The sequence below is a fragment of the Sander vitreus genome, chromosome 15, assembly GCF_031162955.1.
Source record: "Sander vitreus isolate 19-12246 chromosome 15, sanVit1, whole genome shotgun sequence".
Classification (NCBI taxonomy): Eukaryota; Metazoa; Chordata; class Actinopteri; order Perciformes; family Percidae; genus Sander; species Sander vitreus.
Genome location: NC_135869.1, coordinates 14,988,670 through 15,009,976, shown reverse-complemented (window position 1 = coordinate 15,009,976; position 21,307 = coordinate 14,988,670). Strand labels below are relative to the sequence as shown.

Genomic DNA, 21,307 nt, shown 5'->3' with positions numbered 1-21,307 from the left:
TTAGTGTGAAACAAATGGAACTGTGAATCCTGCATGTCACACATATCACAATGTTCAGCACTGTGCTAAAGGTTAAACTGCTGTACTCACAACACAAAGTGCTCGTCCCACACTGGGTTGAGAGTCTCTGGTTTGACCTCAGTCACCTGGATACACCTGGCAGGTAACACCTCCTTGATGCTGGAGCGTTTCTCCAGCTTCTCCTTTCTCTTCCTGAAGCTGAACTTCCTCTCCTTCTTCTCCTCCATCTCCCGCGGGCTCTGGCCCAGCAGGATTCCCAGCATGCAGTAGGGGTCGCTGTACCCTGGCAGGCCGTGGGTTGACACATAGAAAGGGTTATCACACACACAAAACACACACACAAAACTGTTTATATCACCCTGATGATGCTGTTACAGCGGTGAGAAGAGTGAAGCCTTTGGGCGCATTTGTGATTTCAACCAGTCTTGTGTTTTGGTGCTCATCAGCAAAAGGAGTGCAACTGGTTGACAATGGGCTGAAATTAATATCACCTAGAATGAAAAGCAGCACAGGTAGTTGGCTGTGGATGGGGGGCCGTGACAAAAACCTGCAGCCATTTTGACAGACAGAAATAATACAGGAAGTCCAATACTTGCGAGGCCAAGAACTTTTTATTAGTCTTTTATATATTTAATCAGGTACAAGTTATTCAAATGTCATTGATGTGGTTGTGGTATGAGGTATGTCTGGCTTTTTGACGCGCTTGGATTGAGAATGTTTTAATAGGACACATACATACCTGTGTATTGTGTATTATATAGTGTACATAGTGGATATGCATATAAGTTGTTTTTTTAGAAAGGTCATGTAAGTACCATGGCCACCCAAACCTTATTGCCATCTCACATTAAAAGAAATGCTATTCAAATACCACCGCCCATTATGCAGCTGTCAAATAATTACATGCATACTGTACATACATAGAGAGATGAAAATAAGAAGGTATGCATACAAGATATTCACACCAATGACGTTGGATGTTAGACTCAATTAGAATATGGGACTCAACATTTATACAGATTTTATTTTATCTGTATCTGAAATGTTACACTATAGGCAAAGTATACATGTAGAGGTATCTAATGCTTGAGATGTCTCACCATTTGCATCCTTGGCCATGAGATTCTTTGCTTTCATGACAGAAACTCTCAAGGAAAAACTGGCCCGCTGTGAAAAAAGGAAATTTATTGTCTGTAAGAAACCATAAATGTGACAAATCAAGGGCATGCATTGAATACATTACAATGCTCCTGTATCTCCATTTAAATAAATGTCAGCATGCAATGTAGAGTAAGAATGTTAAAAATTAATTCCTGATTGCTTCATGAGATATTTTATATATACTAGCTGTGTGAGTCACAACCTAGAACAACTCAATGTTCCACCAGAGGCAAAATAACTGTAGCGAAATGGAAAAATATTTTCACTTTGGTCACAACATTTGCAGCAGTCTATCATAATGGCTAACACTTCTTAACAGACATATTTGAAAGGTCTCTGGCAGTCAAGTAAACAACACACAATCATACAGAATGGGGCTTTCAGGTGTTACAATTCTTACATCTCTCTACTCTCCAAAGACATATCAGTGGGCTCCAAATGTTTCTCTCCCAGCCATGCTTTAAGCTCATTACTTTCGAACTGTGCAAACTATGAGTATGAGAAAACACCAGGAAATACACTAAAATACCAACTGTGGCTGCACAACTGAGGAGTTAGTGATGCCTTTAAATCTGCACTTTGTGACCACTGAGTTCACATATGTTCATTCTATTATCTATTTTATTAACTTAATAAGGTAATGACTTAAAGAACTGCACCAGAGGTTTTACATGTTTTAGCACATTCACCACAAGTCAAATACGGTTGCAAACCATGTTGTATGTTAAATATTTTTTTTATATTGTTCCAGGTCCCAATTGGTTTCAATTTACTTCTGTATTACATAATATGACAATATATTAGGATATTCTTTACGTTTTTAGATTTTCATCCCGAAATCACTGTAATATACCAAAGTCTGCCTGGAACATGACAGGAAAAATAGATAAAACTCTAAAATTGTACAGCATTCATTAAAAAATAGAAACTACTGTAGTGTAAATTCTTCCCTAAGACAACTGACGTCAGCTATCACTGCCACGGTGTATCTGAATAATATTTTTATGGCAACATTTGAATGGACTGTGGCTCATGCACAAATTGTCTCACCTTGGATTCTTGAATTTTTTGGAGAATGATGTCATGTTCCTCTTCGCCCATATCAAATGCCTTGGATGGTCAGAGAATAAGAAATAAAGCTGAATAAATATTCTAGAAACACTTGATTTCTTGTTACAATAGGATAGATAGATGAATAGATGAATAGATACATAGATAGATAGATAGATAGATAGATAGATAGATAGATAGATAGATAGATAAATAAATAAACACCTTTAGCAGGTATGCAAACAGCTCTTCGTCACTTGTCACATGTTCAGATGAAGGCACTCCCACCCGGTTGACCACCGTGTACACAGCTTCCTCATAAAGCAGGTCCAGCTACATGAAAACACACTGCACTTAATAACAACCCTTCCAAAAAGCTCATGTTCCTTTGCTTTCATGCTTTCTGCTCTGCTGCACATCAAAACCAGGGAGAGTTCTGTTATTGTGAATTTTACAATGTAATCGCTGCTGAAATACGATGAAAACAGAGAAGCTGACGCACCTCTGTCCTTCTGCTTCTGTCAGGGATAAAGGCCTGGTCCACATGCTCTTGGGGCGGCGGCACTGTGCAGGCCCCTCTTTGGCACTGTTAGGGGTCAGAAACAGTTCATCCAAAACAAAACCTGCCTTTCTTATGAGAACTGGAGAGAGGGGAAGTTGAGGTCGCAGTAAGATATTATTGACAGTAGATTCTCAATCATCTCTTGAAAGTATGGTAGTTTAGTCCAGTGGTTCCTTATTTAAGGTTGGGCCCCCTCCAAAGAGCCACAACTAAATCTATGTGGTCGTGAGATGATTAATGGGGTAGGAAAGAATAATAAATAACAAATGGGTATTCATTTTTTGGCGAAAAAAAATTCTAATCTTTGCTTTTGTGAAATATTGGAATTCTTTCTTTACCACATTGGGTCTCAAATACGTATTTGGTTTTAAGCCTTTGCACTATATTGTATTGTATAAGCTTACATTTTATTTTTTGTGGCATTTAATGCCTTTATTTCATAACGATAGTGGAGAGAGACAGGAAATGTGAGGAAATAAACTAATGGAATGCACCCTAACCTTTTGGCTGCCATTAGGTTGCCCTATCATGTGGTTATTATGTGAAATATTAATCTGAAAAGTAATTGGTCACTGTAGCTGTCAAATAAATGTAGTGGAGTAAAAACTTCAGTATTTTCCTGAATGAACCATGCATTGTTGACTATCTTTCCACCACTACTGCACCAAACAAAATCAGAAGACTGTCTTCAAATTTAAATAAGGAAAACGGACAAAAATTGAAGTTTTCAGAAGATTATATTATGTTTTACCAATTTTGACATGTATAGTGGATGTTCCTTATCTTTTGATGATGACTATTCATGTGTTGCCTCTTTTTTAACTCTCGTCTAACAGAAATTTGGAAATGAAGACATCAATTGCTCTCAGCAAAGATCTTAATACAGCATCATTGCCTTATTAGCATTGGCAGCAGGAGGAGCTGGACATAGCCATCGACAGCAGCTTGTCATGGCTGAGCTTCCAGTCTTCTGAGCACCCAACTCAACGCGGCCCTTCTGTCTATACAAGTCATACTGGTACTGAGGCCTACTCGCTACAGTACATGAACGTGTTTCAAGGATGTAACAGATGGAAAGGTGAAAGTTGGGTGGGGGTTACCTCAGCCTGGGCAGCCCGCAGCATGTTCTCCTGCTTCTGAAGGATGGCATTCACACGCTCAAAGAACTCCAAGCTCTCCTCGGAAATCCTGCCAAGAAGAGGAAGCAGATTGACAAATCATCTCTAAAAAAAAAAAGATGAAATACTTTCATTTATGAGAAAAAAAAATGTGTGACATGCATGTTGTGTCATGGTAAACAGATACATCATCTCATCAGTCTAATAGAATATTTCTGGATCGCAGTTAAAAAACAAAGTGGGATTCAGTGACATTGAGAGGATCACACTGCATCCTGTTTACAGACACTTTGGAGAAGTGTTTGTCAATAACGATCTGTTTCCTTTTATATGTCAAACTACTGAACTCCAATGCCCGCAGTTCAGCTCCTTATTAGCTATCAAACACCTTCTTATTTCAAGCGCTGAAAAAAGCAAAGCAGGTCTAGACCAAAGCTCTCAGCAATCCCACATGCCTGCACTCTGTGTGAACCTTGTTAATCTACTATGATGAGCAGGGCTGTGTGCAAAATACAAATGATGCTTTCCGTTTCCCCCAGGTGTGAGTGAATCCCCGGACTCTCTCTGGCCCCAGTTGTCATGGTGATACAGGCAAATTCAGGGAGGGAGTAGCTGGCTGAACACATTGGGAATCCCCCCCACCTTCACCACCGCCATCTCTCACCCCTCCCAAATCTCACACTGGGTGTCTTCATCCTGGCCTGTATGGAGATCACCTGGGCAGGCAGCAGCTCGGATGTGAGCTGTTGCAGAACCGTCTGGACCAGCCATGCCGTCTGCCTAGAACTCCTCACCCCCATAGCTCCCACACCTCCCAGCTTCTGTCTCCTTCCTCATCTCTTAGCCAACGGCGTCACATTATACAGAGGAGCTGTCCACAGAGGCCCTGTCATGCTCCTTTATTAGCGTCATCACAGCAGGCATGTGGCAGCCCATCCCAGCCCCCACTGGCTCTTGCCAGGGTGGGGGAGCCGATGGCAAACCCCTGAGGTATTGATGAGAACTAATGGCAGTCATGCTGACAGAGTTGGTCAAGTTTCCATTGGCGTCAAATGCAGCAAAACTTGAAAGGTGGATGTATTCTGTTAAAGGATGGAGTTTAATGTTTTAATTTGTTAGCATTAAAACTATTTAGCAACAAAGGCATGGCTTTATATTTTTGCCTCACTGGTGCGTTTGTTGATTTTGCCAAATACTGATCAAAATCTGAGTTGCTATTCTGATCTGAAACCCCTCAGTCAGTGTTTGAAAGCTTGAAGCCACAAGTCGAGTCTACATCTGTCATATCTGTGAATGCCTCCACAAACAAAGACTGTTCCGCTTACAAGAGAAGGGAGGCTTTGTTTTTCTGGAGCTTACAGTTTTCATTTGCACATGTAGTAGAAATAAGCTTCATTTGATTGTAATACTTGTGTTATGAGCCACGCAATTCTCTCCGCATCAGTTGTCAATCTTCCAGGGCATCCTCTTATCCAGAAATGTGTCCCATCTTTTGTCAGTCAGATTGAGGATTTGTCCAGACAGTCTGGTAGCTTTTGTTTCAAGCTTTGAGACGATGTGCTCATGAGCAGAAACAATGGTCAAATGATGAAAATCCAGTCAATCCTGATTTGATACATCTAATAAAACTATGATGCTGATCTCTTTTAACCTTTATCACACACACACACACACACACACACACACACGATGTTGCTAGGAAACAGGTCCTTTTTATTGTCATTTTATATCATTTATTTTCAGAATTCATTCAATTATGTTTTCATGATTGGAGAGTAAATCAGAAGGAAAACATGAATGCAAACATGAACACTGAACTTCTATCTGTGAGAATATGTGTTTAAATGTGACTAATTGTGAGTGTGAAGGTGACAGCAACCCCTCACTTCAAACTTCAATTGAATATGGCAGTGTACGTAGTAATTAATAGTGCAGACATTACTGTTGTCTGCAGCATGAAAGGCAATGTGACGTCTGTATGCATTCTAATCAAATAAGCAATTATTTAATGTGATTGATCACGGTTGTCGGTGCATAATGTCAGCCTGCAGCTCCTATCATTACATAGGATCTCCATGACAAGGATCCCCTCCTCAATACTACACACTAGACTGTTTTACTCTAATTACACATTTGTTTAAGCAACAAAACATTACAGGTGAAAAGAACCTAATGTGGAGATATGATTGCATAATTTCTTCATTCAACAACTTGTGAAACAAACAGCAGTCTCTACTGACAGACAGAACAGAAGCTTAGTGGGAAATTATTTTCAACTTGGATCTTCACAATGGTGATTAATAGTTTTCACTTCCTCAACGTGCAGGAACACGACACATTTATAAACAGGCAAAGCGCAACTCCAACAGGAAGCTCTTACATGATCCCTGACTACAAGAATGCCTGAACAGTGGACTTCTGATATAGGTTACTCGTGTTTTATTTATCAGAAAATATTGGGGGAGGGAAAAAAAAAAAAAAAAAAAAAAAATAAAAAAATCGATACAGCATAGTATCGCAATATTTTCCGTGGAAATACTGTATCGATACACAGGTGCCAAGTATCGATCTATTATTATATATGTGTTGGTCAGTTTGTCTGCTTGACATTCTCATTTTGCAGCAATAAAATTGAAGAGAGATGAACAAACAGAGAAATGTATATTTTTAGATAAAACAGATGTTGACAAAGTTTCCTTTTGGGGACATAATTTAAAATTGGGAAAAATTTAAATTGCAATATATCGCAGAATATTGCAATATGTTTAAAATCGCAATAATATCGAAGTATCGTGATGACATCGTGTCGTGAGGCCTCTGGGCCCAGTCTTTCAAAAGTAATCCAGTGGGATTTCGGATCACGGATTGGATCAAATCTTGGAAATGGGTTTTTCAAAAGCAAAAGAGGGATTCCGAACTAAGATCAGATCATGTAATCCGATCTTACATTTGATCTGGATCAAACCTGCCCTTTGGGTTTTTCAAAACTTTGAACTCGGTTTGGAATCTATTTGATCCAAAAAAAACAGGATTATGCTGATCCCATCAGAAGGGTGGATTCAGTTGCGATTTTTTGAACGAAATAAAATGCCTTTTTTTTTTTTTAAGTGAATGATCATAAAGGTTTACGGATGATATATACATTTCCTCATATTTGAAGAATACATGAAGCATGTCACATCTAATGAGATGTGGACTATTGGATAGTATTGTTTTTGTTTTATTTAACATTATAACAAAATAAGGAATGTAAAATGTTTGTTTATTACAGTGTTTCTGTTCCCCAAGACAATATAGTACTGTACAGTATCGTTATGCTATAACTTAAGTATTGCTGAGCTAAAGGAAAATGACTCCTGGATGTATCTGACAGTATTAGGTCATATCATAAAAAATAGTAGTATTGCATTATTTGAAAATACGAAAAACAATGAAGTGATCCTGCTAACAGGTATTGCCTGTGTAGCCTCAGATTTCTTATTCTTCTGTGCCACTGAGCTCCCATTGTTGTCCAAAAACTATTAAAACCACATCAATGAGCCACACTGTTGAATGTCCCTTCAATACAATGAACACATGCACTATAGTTTATTTAAAGTGAATCACACATACACCATTCTTGTGCCTTAAATTGTCACTTATAGGCAATGGGTCACTAGATAAATCCAAGGGGGTGAGAGAGGATTAATTGGAAAGGGAAAAACACAAAGCAGAGCAATCATTTCTTGAACTTTTCTGTGATCTGTGTGTTTTTTGTGAAATATGTTTTACCTCGTCAAGCCTCCAACAATTGTTTAAATGACAGAATCTGAGATGTTTAGAGGGGGAATCACACTTTGGTAGAACCACTCAAAAGGCATAGACATCTGAAACCTGTGATGGTGGGTGTAGTAGACTGCTTTATTTGAAGGGGTCAAATGCCAAAAAAGGTTTGGAGCCTCTGCACAAGAGCACCAAAGGCCTATTAATCCTCGGCTAAAAATAGTCCCCAACAAAACGGTTTACTCCTGTTTGATAGGATCGCTGAGACTTTAAAACCAATACTATAATTGAAATGTTCTAAAGATTTGTAAATATAGAAACAAATGGGCTTGGAGCTGATTGCCACACACAAGCTGGGCAGATCAGGAAAATATTGAGTCGGAATAACACATTTTGGTCTTGAGGTTTTAATGAGACCATGATTGACAATAAAAACACAGAATAACACCAGCCTTATCCTTTAAATTTATAATATATGTCATTAATAATTACTGTAATTGCCTGCACATTAAGGGTTTCTGTTTAATGTCATTCTAAATTGATTGTGTTATTCTGCATCAATTAAAAAATGAGAATGACACTGCAGCAAGCTCACAATTCAAAACAGAGTGAAGGCAAGTGTGAAATATGAAGTCCACCGCTGTTGACAGATGGAAAAGAACAGTGAAATACGCAAACAATAATAAACCAAAATATACATTTTAAATATAAATCCCTGTGTGCTATAGAACGCCTGGTGATCTCCAACAGTGTCTTGTGCATTTCCACAGACTTAACAATTGTCTCTCATAGAGGCAAAAACATAATTTGCTCAACTGAATTAAAAAGTTCACCTCCAACGTGCGGGTCTCTGCTATGAGAGCTCAGCTCTGACAGCCGACTGTACTACTGGGTCAACAACTGTGGACCTTGGCCCACAAAACTACCCGGCCTCATTTGCAAATTCTCAATTAAAGTGAGAGAGCAGGCAGGCCAGCAGCAGTCTGAATGGATAACAAAGATCAACAGCCTGCCTCTAATGACGAGCGCTCAGGGTATGTGCACAGCGGAGACTCAGTGGGAAGGATGTGGCACCAGGGAGCTGGCATGGGAAATGAGAAACAAGGTGAGATACTGACAGTTCGAATCAGTCTTTAATGAAGAACACAAATAGGGTCCTATAGGAGCAGATTTACATTAAATTGCATTAAGAATATAATTAAATTCTAAAAAAATCAATAAAAAACATACTGGGACAGGATCAAGAATATGCATTAAGTAACAAAAATTCATGAAAAATGGTCAATCATTAGTCCTTCAAATTCAAGATTGATCCAAGAAATCCAACAAAGCATCGGAGGTTATCTTCCACGTTAAAAATAGACATTGTCGTCAGTACAAGTATTAAGTTCACACAGCAGCAGCCTGTGTTTAGGTTGCTATAGAAACCTCATGTTACTTTTGGCTTCAGATGAAGCTTCAAAACAAGACTGAAAAAAACCCAGATGAATGATATTAACTGTGCCACTTTATTTGTTGCTACGAGGCGGAACACTCCACAAGAAAACCTTTAAAAAAGAAAAAAAAACTAATAAACCTTGACAGAGGTCAGACAACATCAAATCCACTAATCCTGTTTATTCTCCCCCAAGATCTCAGCGCTGTCAAGCTAATAGTAACACATGACATTAATCAATACATTACAAGAGAAACCTAAAGAGCCTACAGACAATAAAAAAAGAACAGAACAAAAAAATTATACATACATACAAATATACATATCCACATATACATTCACACATATAGTACATGCATACAGTATTTACATAAAAACACATAATAAATAATAAAAACACATAAATCATGGGCCGTGGTCAAACAGTGAGCAGCTCCGTTACAAAAATGAAGTGGTGTTGAATTTTACATTAATGACAAAAAAAAAAACCTACAATATTATAAGAGAAGTGGCGTCTGCTAAGAGTAACATCTGGACTAACTCCAAACAGAGTACGTTTATTAAAATAAAATACTAATATAGTAGTAAGAATTATGTTTTATACAGTTTATCTAACATCTTCATATTCCTGAGATCTATTTTAATATCTGGATGGCATGTTTGAAAGATGAAAAGTGCATTTGTCTAGTGTTTCTTGATCAACTCATTAATAGCTACGTCTTTCAAATAAATAGCCATCGCAATTTTCCAATGTATTAGCTTCTTTTGTTCAACCAACAGTGCAAAACCCCAAAAAGATTTAAATTTACTAGAACTTAGAAAACCAATACGTCCTCACATTTGGGAAGGTGCAAACATCAAACATTTATAAACCCATGTACCCGTAACTTTCATGTATCTCACACACACACACACACACACACTGAAGGAGACTAATGGATATCAGAACCATGTGGTGTAAACTGATACACAAGAAAACAGTAGCATTTATGATGCCCTCAGAGCCTGACTGTGCATGTAATAGTGTGGTTGATGTATCCTTGGGGGAGAGACAGCTTGTGGGTTTCCTGCTCACAGCGAGTTACAACTCTGGAATAAATGTCAAACGCATTAAAACATTCTGTTGACAAGAAATAATGACCTGTGGCTTCAGCTGGACAGCCAGGCAAAAAAAAAAAAAAAAGAATGACAATGAGCTTGTGCCGCAGTCTTTGAAAGGCTGTCATTTTCCTGAGCTACACTGAATGCAATTTCATTTTCCTTAAAAAATAAAAAAAAGACTCTTATTATGGGAGCTTTTACTTGTCCTAAGCGGCACCAATCAAGAAAATAATAACTTTAGCTAGAAACAGTAATATATTCACAAGCAGTCTGGCTCCTGCTGCTTAAACTCAAGCGGACACTTAATTTGTGTCTGACAGCAATGCAAGGAAAAGCAGAGAGTGCATCACAACTTTACTTTTAATATCATAAGTTCAGGCAGAGCTTCTTTACATCTCTACATTTTCATTAGTTAAAACATTTATGAAAGTGAATTCTGAAATCCCAGTAAAATTATTAGTGACATGTTAAACAAAACACCACCAAAATTCTACCAAAGTCATATTCATGAAAAACAATCATCTATATATAAATTGAAGGAACGTCTGTCTGTCTGTGTGTGTGTGTGTGTGTGTGTGTGTGTTATGCGCATACCTCTCGAACAGTTAGTCCGATGGATTTCAAACTTGACAGATGTCTTGCTACAGGCACGAGTAAGCGCAGTGCCAAGTTCGACGTTGTTTGGATTGGAAATGCAAAAGATATCGTTAAATATATAATCGGTAAAAGAAGCACACATTGGCTTTTGCCGCTCTAGCCGCTGGCCACTCCCCCACACTGAGGACCAGAGACAGAGAGAGCAGCGGTGCTTTGGCAGCTAAAATGTGACATACACCTCAGACCCACAAAAATGTGCAAAGTAGCACTACTTTGGACTGTGTTTGACTTTGAATAAACAAACGACAATTCCCGAATTTAACGACGTTTCAGAATTCCACACATGCAAAGCACAACTAGCTATACAGACAACAAGTGGCAGACAGAGCGTGATGCCACTTATAGGCAGGCTATCTATCTTATAAAGCGAGGCGTGTATATGTGTGTCCGTGTTTGGGGGCGTGTTTTTGGGGGAAAGGTAATCTGCATATCACACGCAGACGCCACATGCAGAACGCTTTATAACAGCGGGGGGACTCTTTTCCTGCTATTGTAGGCCTATTAAATTGCTGTGAGCTGGCAGAACATACCGTAATCTCGGAGATTATTCTTTCAGAGCGCTGTGCAATGCGAGAAAATCTCAGAGTTGAACCGGGCACACACATCAGTTTTCATCAGACTCACCCTGGGTCGGGTTAATTAAGTCGCCAAAATACCCCTGCGAATCAAATCCCCTACTTCACCGTTAAGCCACTAAACCTGTATGGAAATTAACCCCTCTGCTGAAATGTTAAATTTCTAGCCTACACTGTAAGTCAGTAGTAGGCTATACAGTGGAGTTGCATATTAAGTGGTTTGGGGTCCTTCTGTAAGTAATTTTGGGGTACAATTTTGGTTTTGAAGAATTCTACAAGCAGCAATACCACAGGCCAAGTAATCGCCCGTTCCAAACAGGCACATTTTCAACGGGCACTGTACTAGTAATAACCGGAATCCATCTACAGTGCTTGCAGTAGTGTGTGTGCTTGCAAACCAGGGACTCACCTGCGAGGTAAGGGCTCAGGACTGTGCGTGAGGGGGCTGCTGGAGGTGGGTGGTGGCTCCCTTCGGCTCCTCAGCGACTGGCTCCTCTGCACCTGCCTTAGCATACTACTCTTCAGGTCCAGCAGCGTCGTCATGATCTTTCACTGCCAGAGCACACACAAAGAGCAAACATCAAGACGCTGTCATTCTGGTGAAACCCATGATTGGGTGAGCGAGTCAAAATACATTTAATTTCGGCTGTGGGATCATATTTATCAAACCGGTTGTTTCTGGAAATACAGTTGGCCCAGGGGATTCTTTTAGTCTAATCCGCTGCATAATCACCCCCCTTTTGCTCTTTTAACATAATTACACTCTTCCTCAGCAGAAGGTGTGTTCTATTTCTGTCTGAGCCTGACTGATGCCACGGGTGTGCAATTTATCTTCCACCTTTTGGTCTGGTCAATTCAGAGTCAATCAACCTTTATTTTTGGGATCACACTTTGTGCAAGATATGCAAATCAAGAAGCCTCGCAGAGCTGAGAGCCACAGGAACCCCATCACAGCGATGTCATAAAAGCCATATCACTCAAATTAAAATGGCAAGGAAATAGAGCTAAGTAAAAGCTATGTTTAGAAATGATTCTCTTGAATGTCTTAATCATAGACCTGTAGCATCTGCATGGCAAAACCTAAGAGGATCTAATAACTAGACCTACAATATGTTGCAAAAACAGCTCAGTCAAAGCCAGATGATGTGAAAACAGAGAATATTAAGATCGTACTGAGGGTCGACAAAATATGAGCTTGTAGGGTGTGTACTGTAATGTGGGCTCGATGGTGTTTTAAGCCCCACTGTTGACTTCAAGGCAGCACTGCGACCGTTGACTTCAAGGCACCTAACCCTAACCCTTGCCTAACCCTAGCCTTCCATGCAGCGCTGCCTGGAAGATGACGTTGGGGGCTTAAAACACCAAACACCGTAATGTGGGCTTTACAGAGAAGTAGTCTAATAATACAGCACATTCAGTAATAATTCCTGTACAGCAAAATTATTATAATCTATAATAAAAGTGAATTAACCAGTTATTGCATAATTTACTCTTTAATCCTCTTGGTAAAAACATGGTAGCTTTGCAATCAGTGGCAGTTAAATGTTGATTGTGTGCACTAAGTAAGTAATATAATTAACTTTCACAACAGGACACTTCTATCAGGGGCTGCTAGCATTTAAGCTTAGCTTAGCATAAAGACAGGAAACAACCAGTTCAGTGTCCAATAACTGAACTGGTTGTTTTTAGTAACCACATTACTTGTTAATTAGTGAGCATTATAGGTGCTGAACCAGGAGGTGGATTTTCCAGAGCTAGCTGTTTCCAGTCTTAATGCTAAGCTAAGTTAGCCTGCTGCTGGCTGTAGCTTCAATATCATCATCATTATCAATATACTGTACAAGTATATACAATCTTCTCATCTAAGTCAAAGCATATGTGTATATCACAAAAGTAAAGATATCGTGCCCTTTGACCAATCATTGCATTTTGTGGACAACCAATATATCACAGGAAACCACTGCTAATAACAAATGTATTAATTAATCCACCTGGGCCTAAAATTCGGCTTAATGAATGTTGACTAACAAATGATCGATTCCTAATAGCAATAACCAGAATTATTAAAATAGAAAGCAATTTAGGATAATATTGGACCACAGGCATTCTATTTAATAAACAAATACGATATAAAATCAGTTCTCTTTTTTTTCTTTTTTTAAATTTCTACAGATGGCAGCTTTTCACTTTGATACGGTTCAATAGACACAAGAACGCTATCCAAGCATTTATAGAAAAGGGTATACTTGGGTTGTTGCGACTGTGAAATATGAATTTAGAAAAATTGATCCTATCTTGAGACCTCAGTGAGATTGGCACTGTGTTGCTAAGCAATTCGCTGACAAAGAGTGGGTCTTTCTCGGAGCCATTTGCTATAAAGTGAACTCTCATTTTGGCTTCATGGTGTCTTTAAAGTATAACTGCATTATATGACTTCATAATAATATTGTGCACCGTCAGTGACCCCCACAGTAGAAAAGCTAAAGAATAAAATAAATCGTTCTGTTCAGAGATATTTAATGAAACTGTGCACGTTTGCATTTTCCCGAAGTAAAAAAGTCAAGAAAACTTTGGTTTATTTGCAATAGCAAATTGCTTTTATATCAGCTCGATTTATCCTCTTAACAATGACCAAAGCTGAGTCTGAAGGCACAGGAATTCTAAATATATACTGTCTGTAAATAAGGTATTCTATCTGATTAACTCAACCACATAATTGGCATTAATATTATTAAGTGTAAGCCCCTTTCTGACTTTTTTTGTCAAAATTCAGAAACTAAACTTCATCACGTTCCTTCAGTATATCTACCCTCTATTAGGAGTTAATCCTTTCAATCTCAAGAGAAGGTTGGGCGTCTATAAATACCCGGTTTAATGTTGAAGTCGGTCACTAAACCCTCACATTCAGAATACATGTATTAGCTGGCTGCCATATTCTTAAAGTAAAACTTAACATTTGCATTACAACAAAACGGTTTACAGTGCATGAAATGTTTAATTTCACTATCCATTTCAAGTCAAAAAGCATGAAGATTATCTGATTGCACGATCATTAATTGCATAAATGTCAAGAGTTCCGACAGCTAAACACTCAGGGATGCTCACACATCTGCCTAGCAACTGAGGAAGAGAATGAAGCTTATTGTCAAATCAAAGAGTCTCCTTAACAGCATCCAATCGCTTCTGTCCCTGCTTGACCAATTTACTGTTGCATGTTAACGGTTAATCGAGCTTTGGTGACGCTGGCTCCACCTGGAGTCTTTTGAGAGCTTCCTACAGTCAGCTTGCTGATGAGCAACAGCGAAGAAAGAAGATATTCAAATAAAGGAATGACAAGGACACAAGAGAGAGGCTTTGATTGATGGAAAAGTAGTTTCAGAAGACACAGACAGTCAGACACTCTTTTCAATAGTTGACAGCTGATGTCTGTACATCTGTGTGAAAAAGAACCAATTAACCACGGTTGCTGGGAGCTTGTTCTGATTTTCCTACCAACAAAAAAACAAAAAACAGACACTGTTATTAACAAATAGAGGACAATTAGCTCAGTGTGCCTGTGAAAAGAGATTTTGAGATGATGCTGCACAATTTACAACCAAGGTTGATTTTTTTGTTGTTGAAGGTTGTCTGTTTTGAATTGCAGCCTTACACCAAATGGATCCAGAAAATAAAACATATTTGCACGTATGAATGCTGTCATTTGGTGCTCCAGGACAATTGCAGAGAGCAGCGTGCAGTCAGCTTTCCAGCTCGGAGAAAGCCAGAAATTTGTGATACAAGATGCACCATAGGCTGAGCCAAAGGACAGTATGCTATCGATCCAGGAGGCTGACACCTGTTATCCACTTGGTGCATCCACATTTTACTCCATTAGACTGAAGTGTCTGTGCTTCTTCTCTGTCAGACATCATCAATGTGTCATTTCCAAGTGAGAAACTGTTGGAATTTCCTCTTGTTCTACTTTACATAGTAATTTCATACATTTTCTAAACGGTGCGATGAATAATAAATCGCACAGTATAAAATAATACTTTTTTCAATCAAAGGTGGTGGATGTATAAACATTCAGCTTGCCAACATGGCAACATATCTTGAGGTATTGATTCAGGATGTATTTAAGCGGCTGTAGCTGCCTCATGCATGATGGATTTATTCCTGTGTGCTTTTTGAATGTCACTGCTAAATGTCTTGAGAAAGCTCTTGCTGTCGGAGTCTGACTGAATCCCAGAGTTGTTGATACTTTTCTGCTATCACTCTCCATTGTAGCTGTACTAGAAATATGTCATAATGGCTATGTTTAAAAATTTATATTTATCAACAAGAATATGAAACAGGAATAAGAAACAGAGTGACTGTTTTTACCTCTCACAAAAGTAATATTATATTTGTCAATGCATGGTGTGTGTATATATATATATATATATATATATATATATATATATATATATATATATATATATATATAAAAAATAGTTGCCTGTCATCAGTTTTGTATTTTGTCATGTTCACCATACGTCCTTGTGGAAAAGTTTAGTTACCACTTCAATTCTTATTGGATTTTAGTTAAGTCAGAGGAAATTAAAAAAATATATATATTTAAAAAGGAAATATTTTGATAGTTATTTATAAACAGACAAACAACAGTGCACTACTGCTAAATGTCAAGGAATCACAAAGGGTTACCAAATTTTGGTGATGATTTGAATCAGGCAGTTTTATTTTTTGTCCATACTATAGATTTTATGCAATATTACAATACAGGAAAGTCACAATTTCTCAGACCTTAAGGTGCATTTGAGTACATTTTCTGACCGTCAGAGGCTTTGTAAGGTGAGACAGTGTTCACTGTTTTATGCTCTTCTTACTGGGTGACTTCTATTTATCAGTGCTATGCTCTCTTCAAGACAGCTTTAAAAAGCCGTGCAGCTGAAATACCTGAGGCATGTTTTCTCGCTGTGGTAAACAGGTAAAATATTTTAAACACACCAGCTCAGAAAACACACATGTCCACTACATGCAGGCTGGTAAGCACCAACTGTTGACAGCTAACAGGCACCGCAGAGCAGCTGTCTCCCAGGTGAACTCATTTCAATTATGGGAGTGGATCTCTCCCAACTGGATAACACTCTGTCTCAGCCGTCAACCCATAGTGACAAAACGGGTCGACGTGCCATCGCCGGTGGGGCGCCGGCTGCCAAGGAAACACCATCAAAGCCAAAGAAATGCCTCTCGCTACATTGGTGCTGAACTCCATACCAGGGAAACACTTCCTCTCTCCTGTGAGAGCCAATGAGCCCGGCAGCCAAAGGCGCCTTGCTGATAGGGATGGAGTGTCTCTATGGTAACAGCAGAGGAACGGGAGCTGGTAAATACAGGTAAATGGAATACTACAAAGTCTGAAAATAAGCCCCTTGGTGTGTTCACCTTAACGCAGTAAAACATAAAGGCCATTATATATACAAAGTCACAATCTTTGTCCCCTAACACAACTGTGATAGAGATGATTGTACACTGTTTAACCCAACAGAGTCAATAAGTCCAGAATCATGGATAATATTTCAATGTAACTCATGCCTTTGCACATCTCATCTTAACTGCTGTTCACATTGGTTTCCTGTGTGATGTTTCCAAGTCAGACAGCAAGATAAACTTAGCATGTCAATACGGAAACAAGATTGGCAATGTGTTCTGCACCAGTCGGTTCTTAGCAGCTTCAAACAAACACCTCAAGATTAATCTTTGCACGGTTTTCAGTAACGCACCAAGTCAGTAGTCTTTTGTTGATGAACAATTCTTCGAGTGTCTGTCTGAGCGTGAAAACATCATCCTTTAGCGTTATTGAGTATTTCAAATGAGGGGGAGACAGAGAGAGAGAGAGATATTATGGTTTTCTACATGTCTTTGTCTTACAATCAATGTAATTAGGAGCATGTATTGAATTCATTACATTCCTCCTGAGCCTAAATGAAAAGGAAATATTAACCGTCTTCTTTTACGATGACACTGACAGTTTGTGAAATTAAATGAAAGAAGCAGAGCACATTTTGAACTTAATTTAACCACATCAGCCTGAGGGGATGCACATTCAAATCCCAATTGAAAGTAGATGATCCTGTAGCACTGATGTTAAAAAAAAAAAAAAAGCATGACTATCATAACCTTTATGACAAAAGCAAGATCCTCATCATTGGCCATCAATGTTACAGCCCTTGGGGACATGGGCTAAATGGATCCAGCTGCCAGTTATTTGTCAAATCTTTAACAAGCTTTTCAGTTGAATATAAGTGGAAAAGTGTGGAAATCAATGTGAGCTATACTGTATACACCTGTAGATAACACAATCTATAATCCAGCAGGCCAGAAGAAACACACAGGCTGGATGCTGCTATTCCCAAAAGATCCCAGCGTCTAGGTTGTCAAGGCACAAAATGACAGGCACTTTGGCTTGGAAATTGATTGCAAGAGAAAATCCAAGGAATTGATGGTTGTGAACTATTGTAAAGGGCATCTGCACCACAGCCAGAAATCACTGACAGCCACGCACAAAATATAAAACCTAAACAATAGCACAAATCCTTGCTTATTGTACCACATATAATACATCCTTTGTCACCCTGAAAAACACTCAATCCAGCAATTAACACTGCTGTCAAAAATAGCAGCCGTTGAGTCTTTATGCAGAAGAAATAATGCCACTTCCATAGTTTACACAAAAACATCAATCTGCATCTACAAGACGCTGTGCTGCAAACAAGTGTCATACAACTTCAGCTCGCACACTATCGTTAATGCCGTACTTCCGAACACTAATTACTACTATATTTCTCCGGCATTACCATAACCTTTTCTATGACGTCTCTTTAAATGTGTGACATAGGGGAATCATTGGGAAAGCTTTTTATCGACAGTTTTGACCAGTGAGAAAATGATTAATTACTAATGGTAGTCATAATGATTCATCTAAAGTGGAGTTATGACCTGCACCAGCCAGCTTCTTAAGAAGAGAGGAGAAGCCACACATATACAGACATTCACATTGATTTTGTTCTGCACATGCCAACCACAGCTCCTGTTCTATGAGACTGCAATTTCACGCAGTTGATGAACAATGAAATGTAATGTAATTGTATTACCCTTGTAATCTGCTGCACTGTGAATATTAAAAGCAAAAGGTAAAATGCAGGCTCACAATTGCTGTTGCTGTCACTGGGGGAAAAGATAATTCTAGCTGAGAGACGTTTTTGTGTGTGCGTGTGTGTGTGTGCGTGTGTGTGTGTGTGTGTGTGAGAGAGAGAGAGAGAGATATAGATAGATATAGATAGATAGATAGATAGATAGATAGAGATCACTCCATGAGCGTCTCCAAAGCGCAACATTGATTTATACACAGTATGAAGCTAAGCAACCATAATCTGTCAGTTGGCTTTATGTTCAGAACATTTTTTAGACCATTGTTAACTGAACCCTGTTTCGTGTCGCTTTGTTCTCCGAGATCTCGCCACTGCTTTCAGAATCAACTCACAGGGGTCAAGCCAGTAGATGATAGGATTTGAACCACAAAACAATCCTGATCGGACTGTTTCACAATACAAGCCTACAAATGTTTCAAAAAGTGCATTTAGAGTAAAATAACATGTTTATCTGTATCTGATGCTGCTCTGTTACACCTGCTGTGTGTGTGTGTGTGTGTGTGTGTGTGTGTGTGTGTGTGTGTGTGTGTGTGTGTGTGTGTGTTCATTCTTAATGGGTGTGGGGCGTTTCTGTCTTTTGAAATGTGAAGAGTTATAGATTACATACAGGAAAAGCATTTTCATAAACACACAAAAATGGTAACAATACATCCTTAGCCACCTGTCAGGTTTTGGTGAAGCCAACGTTATGTTAACATAACATTTTACTGAAATGAACTTCCAGAATGTGTCTGGCTAAATCTGGTTGTTAATAGTGGACAGAGGGGGAACTTTTGGCCATATGGCGCACAAAGTGTAGCATTTGATCTTTCTTCTCACAAAAAGTGAAACAGCTGATCTAAGCTCACGAGCATCATATATGACAATCAATACTAATTCTTGCACTGATATTATCTGTGTATCAACAGAACTTTATCCTCCGTCAAAAAGGCTATTTCTATTTATTTTCAACTAACATTACAAGGAATGAAGATCAACAGGTGCCAATGAACCAACCTCCCTAACAATGACATTACGAGTCAGTATAAAGCTGATGCACGTTTTTGCTTTAATTAATCTAAACCAAAGGTGTCATCTTCATGCTGTTAAATGATAAAAATCCAGCTCACCTGTGTCTCCTGACAGTTTTCCAGTGTGAAATGTTTTTGCGTCTGCGTGTGTCAGAGTTCCTGTGAATCAAAGCTCTGAGCACTGCAGCAGCAGAAAGGACGTTGTTTTCTTCTGTGAACGAGGCGCAGTCAACTTCGGTGAAAAAAACGTTGGGATGTTTTTCTTGCGATGGACGACAGAGACAAGCTCATTTTTTTGTCCTTCGAAATGCTTCCTGAGCTCACGCTCCACCCAAATATGGCCATAGGAAGTGCAGTGACACTTTACTGCCCTCGACTACTGTCGGAAATATCGCAATTGACCAAACGACATAAAAAAGGTTGAGGCTAAAGCCAATGGTGAAATGGGATTTTTTTTATAAAGAAAAAATTCTGACGTAAAGGGGCGGAGCTATGTGCACAAATTATTGTTAAAGTCTTATTTTAAGATCTAAGTATATTCTTGTGTGTAGCCTACTGATTTTACACGTTTTATTAAATAGCTGAGCCTCGTTGTAGGCTACAGCATAGTTGCCACATAATGAAACAAGTGATTTCACTTGACCTAATGTGATTTATTTGCCATAGTTTGATATTCAATGTAAAAGGTGGTAGCATAGCCTACATGTTGCCTATGACAACTAGACTTTACAAAAAGTGAAAAGAAATACAAAGCAAATGGAATTTGGCATAAAGAGTCTTTTTTCTACAAACATAAAATAAAAGAATACAAAATACATTTCTGAGTTTATGCCAAAACGAAAAAAACAGTTTGACTGATTTTCTTTCGTAAAGTGAAGCAATTTTTCAAAAATGTAAACTGCATTTCTTATAGAGTTGAGATTATTTTGTCCATAAACTGAACAATAATAATTAGATCAGCTGGCCAAGAGAAGATGAAAGCAATCTTGGCTTTGCTTGTTTTGTATTTTTTAATGTTAATATTTATTCATTTGTTTACAGACATGTTTGACATCAGACCATCTTCCATATTGTAATTGTTTTTCCATTTTATTTTAGAGAAACTGCATTGTGATTTCACTTAACTGTTTTTCTATTTTTCTCTCTCCATGCCAGGTTTGCTCGGTGGAGATGATTATTACTTCTGACCAAAGGTGCTTGAATGAAATGAAAAGAAGGAGGTTATGATGTGCACATCAAGGCATCAGTTGTCTGTTGCTGAGGGATGTCACTGAGAAAAATCCCCTCAGCGACAGAGTGAGCAGGTTCAGCTGTCAGTCAAACTGAGATTCATTTAGACTACTTTTACTTTGTTTTGCCTAATGAGCTCATCAAGTGTTTTAATATAACACTTTGATAGGATCTAAATGTTAATGGGCTACTCCGGAGACAAGGAAGCTATCACAGACTTTACATAGTGCACATTAGGCCCCATATACAAAAAAAAACTAACTAAAAAGATTTCTCATTTTTCACAATCTGCCAATGAAATTGAATGTCCTTACTTCATTTGTCTTATTAACAATGAGCGAAAGCAGGAGTGTCACGATCGAAAACTGGAGAAGAGGCTTTTCAAGTTCTTAATTCATGTATATTTATTAACAAAACCAACACCAAAACATACTC

The 21,307-nt window shown here is 38.6% G+C and overlaps 1 protein-coding gene across 1 annotated transcript in view; it reads right to left on the bottom strand.

Moving 5' to 3' along the window:
- Positions 1-19,914, bottom strand: part of baiap3 (BAI1 associated protein 3) — a 40,118-nt gene extending 20,204 nt beyond the window's left edge. Inside the window, exons 1-8 of the mRNA XM_078270133.1 lie at positions 19,742-19,914; positions 11,852-11,994; positions 3,895-3,982; positions 2,735-2,818; positions 2,458-2,565; positions 2,233-2,292; positions 1,122-1,188; positions 91-304 (exon numbers count right to left, since the gene is read on the bottom strand). Coding sequence (XP_078126259.1) covers positions 91-304; positions 1,122-1,188; positions 2,233-2,292; positions 2,458-2,565; positions 2,735-2,818; positions 3,895-3,982; positions 11,852-11,985 — 755 coding nt within the window. The 5' untranslated portion in view covers positions 11,986-11,994; positions 19,742-19,914. The remainder of the gene's footprint in view (positions 1-90; positions 305-1,121; positions 1,189-2,232; positions 2,293-2,457; positions 2,566-2,734; positions 2,819-3,894; positions 3,983-11,851; positions 11,995-19,741) is intronic.
- Positions 19,915-21,307: the final 1,393 nt, after the last annotated feature.